Genomic DNA, 5,230 nt, shown 5'->3' on the forward strand with positions numbered 1-5,230 from the left:
GGTATGATAAAATGATAGTTTATTGTTATTTTTCTAGTTTCACTGCATAAAATATTAGATTTTCCGTCAAATTAATTGACATAACCTATTTTAATGGATGCAATAGTTGTTAACTACTTAATCGATATATTCACTTGTTGTATTTTAAAGTGTGAAAATCCCTTTTATTATTGAAGAGCTTCTATTTTTCAGCTCCACCAGTGTTGTTGATCATCTCACAAAATAAACTTGTGTTTATCCATTCATTGTAAACATTATGTAAATCTAACTCATGAAGGTAAGAAAGAAAGTAATCATTTCTCCTATCAAAGAAATTAATAATTTTTGGAAATCTATGTTTTATATGTATTGATTTATGGTTTTGAAAGAGTATTTGGGGAGTCCATATTAGAACCTGGTAACCATTAGCGGGGGTAAGGACCTAGGTGCACCTAGTTTTTTATTCTTGGAGGAGATGGTTATCGTTAGATGGAGCCTCTACTTGGGTATTTTTTTTTGATAAGCTGGATAAAATATATTGAATGAAGTACAAGGGGTACTTCAACCCAATACAAATAGGAACCAAGAGAAAGAAAAAATAAATGTATCAACCCAATATATTACTCTACTTGGGTAATATAACCTTTAGGAGGAGAGGCCTATCAGCTATATGTAGCCTATCCCGTTGAGATAATGTGATATGACATGATTCTAAATGGAAAGAAGAGAGTTATTCGTGAGATGGAGCCACCTATTGAATAAGATGATCATTAAAAGGAGAGGCAATAAGCAAGATGTAGCCGCACTTGTTAATATGATATGATATGGAGGAGGTAAGGGTTATTCGTTAGATAAATCCACCCCTAGGCCTTAGGAGAAATGCCATGTTGTAGGAGGAGACAACTATTTGGATTGTTGTAATTGATAGTATGCCATGCTTACACCAAGTTTTAAAGGATAAAATTTCATGCTTATAGTGTTTTCCCTTCTTGTTTATAGAGGTAGGTAGACCATCACTAGGTCTTTGTAACTAACCCTTTTCCTTTTCCATTGCAGATTCTCAAGTAGCTGAGTCGAAGGTTGTTTGCAGATGCAAATCGTCCAATCCATTCTTTCTAGTAGGTCTCCTTTGATTTGGCGGCCATGTTAATGTCTTTTGTTGAGTTTGTGTATTCTGCATCTATAAAGACTGTAAGGTTTTTCATTTGAAATGTGTAGACTTTGACTATGTTATCACTATACTTCTAGGGGTGGTAAAAACTCTCTTGATATGAAATTGTTGAATCCTTGTTTGCTTCATCCCTTTCTATTGTGTTGTCTTTGACTGCGGGCCCTGCTTTATGGGTATTTATTTTTAGTGTTCTAGTTTTTTTTTTTGGTGTTAAGGGGCTCTTGTGCTGGTAGGATTTTGCCATGTTAGGTTGTAATAGAGGCTTCTAGCTCATTTGGGAGAGCTTGCTCTTAAACCTATCAATATATCTATTCTACTTCTTTGAAAAAAGAAAAAAAACTAACTTAACAATTTATGTTAAAAATACAGTAAAAACTCTACCAAAATTTTATAAAATTTAATTTGAAACATGTTCATTTTGAAAAGTTATTTTAAAAAGGCTTTCCAAACAAGGGTAATAATATGTGCGCCATGACAACTTAGATTTTTGGCTTTTGGCAATTTTTCATTTCCCAACATTTTCTTATTTCCTTAAATATTGGTTCTTGCAATTGTAATTCCATAATTTGTGACTACTATTCTTCATTAAAAATTAATCCTATCACTTATTGAATACTATTCATAAATTCTTCCATAATAGTGAACCTTCAATCTTCAATTATTAGAATAAATTAAGCTTTCAGTCTTTAATACTCTTTAACCATGTTTCTTTTCAATAAATTCTTTGCGTTTTCAAAGTTCAGTTCTTCCTAGCTAATTTAATGTATCTACACTTACCTTTCAAGCTAATTGTGTTAAGTAAAGAGATAAGATTACTAAACTTTTCATAGAAAATTTTCGTATAAATGTTGGCAGAATTTAGGGTTTAAGATTGATTTTAGGAGGGTTTGAGGCCCGAATTAAGTGACTAGTATCAATTTTAGGGTTAGGTGTCGATTTTAGGATTTAGGGGCTGATTTTTTAGGTGTTGTGGGCCGATTCTAGGGTTTATGATGAATTTTAATGTTTAGGATCAATTTTGGCGTTTAGGATCAATTTTAGGGTTTAAAATCGATTTTAGAGAAAATTACATTGCTAATTAAATCGGACAAAGTTAGTAGGTGACAAAGTTAAATTGGACAACAAATTTTCCAAATGTAATTTTTTTTTATCAAGAATTTGTTTGATTCACCAAAAAACCACCTCTAGTTGTCTTATTTATTGCAATTAGAAGGAGACAAAATGTTAGTTGAACAAAAGGGTCTTTCTCATATAAATAAACAAGTGCTAATACGAACACACACAAGACACAAAGCTCGTTTTTTGGAGATAAACATCAAAGAAAACAAGATAGGAGAAAGCACTAATCATGGATTCCTGTTGTTCTGTCTCACAACCTCGTGACCCTTTTTATCAGGCATGAACACAAACTACTATAATCTCTACTTCTGCTTATCAAAAAAAAAAACTATAATCTCTACTTCTAAGCATTGTTTCATAACGAGTTTGGATCCACTATTAACATTTGATAATCAGTATTCCTCCATGCTATTATTAGGGAGGCCTAACTCAACCTAAAATTTAGCTCAAGAGTTGATGGGTGTTTTACCCTTTATAAACACTTGTTTGGTCACATCTCTAGCCAATGTTGGATTTCTAACACATTGAAATTACTCTACCATATTCGATTTTGCAATAGAAAGACGGATAATAACTTATTCACTTATGGAAAGAAGCTATAAAATATAACTTTTAGATTTACCATGTTTTGGATTGGGTGCCACGACACATTAAGTATAACAAAATCAAATTTGTGAGTGTTTAGATTAGTTATCACAATTGATTTTGGTAAAATTATTTTTGAAATCTGATTATAGCAAAAGTGAATTGTGAGTGAGTTGATATATGTTTGAATATATTTATGAACATGTGGTTTTTGTTAAGTAAGTTATGAAATTCAGTTGCAAAATCTAAACACAGAAACTATATATCCTCTCTAGCTTATCTCAGAATTGATTTTGGATCTGCAATCAATTCCCCATAATGACTCTCAAACATCAATACTTTCATCCATAATTAATTTCAGTCTACCATAATTGATTATGGGTTTTCAAAACAGAAACCATACAAACTCTTCATTGTGTATCATCCTAATTACCCTCAATTACTTCTCTCTTTCTACTATCATCAGAATAAATAGCAAATTAACAATGATTCTGATGAGCAAGGAAGGACTAATCATTTATCCATGACATGATAGTAGTATTTGAAACAAAATCAGTTCTTGACTTTCTTAGCCTTCCCAGCACACAAAAAAGAACACAGCCCAAAGAGGCTTGCACTTCCTTTAGAAAATGAAGGAGTTGGTAAGTTCAAGACAGGACTAACCCGAAGACTATTTACATAACTCTTACCTGATTTAGACTTTGGCAAAGGATACAAATTATTTAAGGCAGAACTTGATTTTGAACTCACTCTCTTCAGATTCAGCGATGACCCAGTTGATTTGCTCCGAGGCAAAGGAGGTGAAGAACATCCCAAACTATTATTCTTTGCATCACAATGGAGACTTCTGCTTTTGCTGAAACTCCATAAAGAATTTAACTGAGGTTTCTTCTCATGAACACCACCATTCACATCAAGTACCTTTCTTGTACTTTCTTTCTTGATCTTGTCAACTCGAGGCGAGGATTGACGAGGTGGGAGGTTTGTATATGGAGGCTCCTCGAAACGTGTGTGCTTCGTCGGCTTAGAGTTTTTCTTCTCTTGCACCTGAACAGGAAGTATCACCCCATTCGAGAAAAGCTCGTCTGCAGAAGATGATTCAAACTCAAGACCTCTGCTTGTTGTGCTGAACTCAAATTCCGGAATCGAATCAAGTAGATTCAATTTATTTTTGTAAGGAACAGTACCATCATGTACTCTCTCTGGTGAAACTTGTAGCTCAGAGCCAGAGAGATTATGTGAGAAAGAGAGACAAGGGGTGAGAGCTATTTTAGAACACATCATGATCACAAAATGAGGGGAAAGTTGAAGTGATTATGGATTGAGAACACAAGTTGAATTTGAATTACAAATAGTCAGAATGAATAGGAAGCAGAAGGCATCATCATCCAGATACAGATTACAATAAGAGGAGATTTTCAAGGGCAAGAGATATTGTGTGAAAGTTGAAAGATCAAAGGAGATTTAATGTTCTTTCTCTGAAAATGAGGAGGCACAGGGGATGTCTTGTCAATCGTTTGTTTGTAGAACAGAAACAAGGATATTGACTTGAAAGAAAAACAGTTATATGTGACAGTTTAGAGAATATGGGAAAAGTCGTATACTGCAAAGCCAGTAAAAATGTTGCTAGATCAAAGGTAGTAACTAAAGTTAGTTGACCAATTAGCATTCTTTCATATGAAATTTCTTTTTGAATTTCTCTAATGTTTCATTATGCCTATATGTTAAATTATATGATGTTTATTTTTCGCATTATATAGGTGAGACTTTAAAGTGATAGAGATAAATACAAATTTCAATATGAAAAATATGAGAAAAATTCAAAGGATTCTGATTAGACGGGTGTTAATACTAACAAATGATGTGCTATAATATTTTTTTTTGTTAAGTGAAGTATATGATAGATGTGCTGACATTAATTCCTCACCTCACTATCTGTGCATTAAGCGGTAAGAGGCGGGTCAATTAGTTTTTTTTATTTGTAAAAATTATGTGATGTAATATGAAGATAGAGATAAAAAGAAATATGAGCTCGATGGAGGTTTTTCGTGTTAACTAGTCTAGTGGGAATTTTTTTAATAAGACTCAAATCTACAACTTTTGTGTAAAAGAATCAGACATCTACTACTTAAAAACAGTTCCTTAGCAAGCTTGATGAGAGGTGGAGTTTAAAAAATCACAATTATTAAATATATGGGACTATATTTTTAGAGTGTTGGTCTATGAAAGAGCCATGCAACCAGCCAGTATGACTTATTCTAGCTGTAAGACAGATTTTTGGGATTCTTATCCCAACTACATGCCGAGCTTTTTCTTCTATTGTATATTATATTATTATATTTATGCTTATTTTAAAAGAAATTGTCTCATCTCTCA

General features: G+C 32.8%; 1 protein-coding gene across 1 annotated transcript; it reads right to left on the reverse strand.

The window, feature by feature from the left end:
- Positions 1 to 3,193: 3,193 nt before the first annotated feature.
- On the reverse strand, positions 3,194 to 4,466 carry LOC130721236 (uncharacterized). The gene has a single exon (XM_057571997.1). The coding sequence runs from the start codon at positions 4,136 to 4,138 to the stop codon at positions 3,407 to 3,409; it is 732 nt and encodes a 243-aa protein (XP_057427980.1). The 5' UTR covers positions 4,139 to 4,466; the 3' UTR covers positions 3,194 to 3,406.
- Positions 4,467 to 5,230: the final 764 nt, after the last annotated feature.

The sequence above is a fragment of the Lotus japonicus genome, chromosome 5 (assembly GCF_012489685.1).
Source record: "Lotus japonicus ecotype B-129 chromosome 5, LjGifu_v1.2".
Lineage (NCBI taxonomy): Eukaryota > Viridiplantae > Streptophyta > Magnoliopsida > Fabales > Fabaceae > Lotus > Lotus japonicus.

Excerpts from the sequence above, each read along its gene's own strand:
- LOC130721236 (XM_057571997.1), bottom strand. The coding sequence starts at position 4,138 with ATGATGTGTTCTAAAATAGCTCTCACCCCTTGTCTCTCTTTCTCACAT.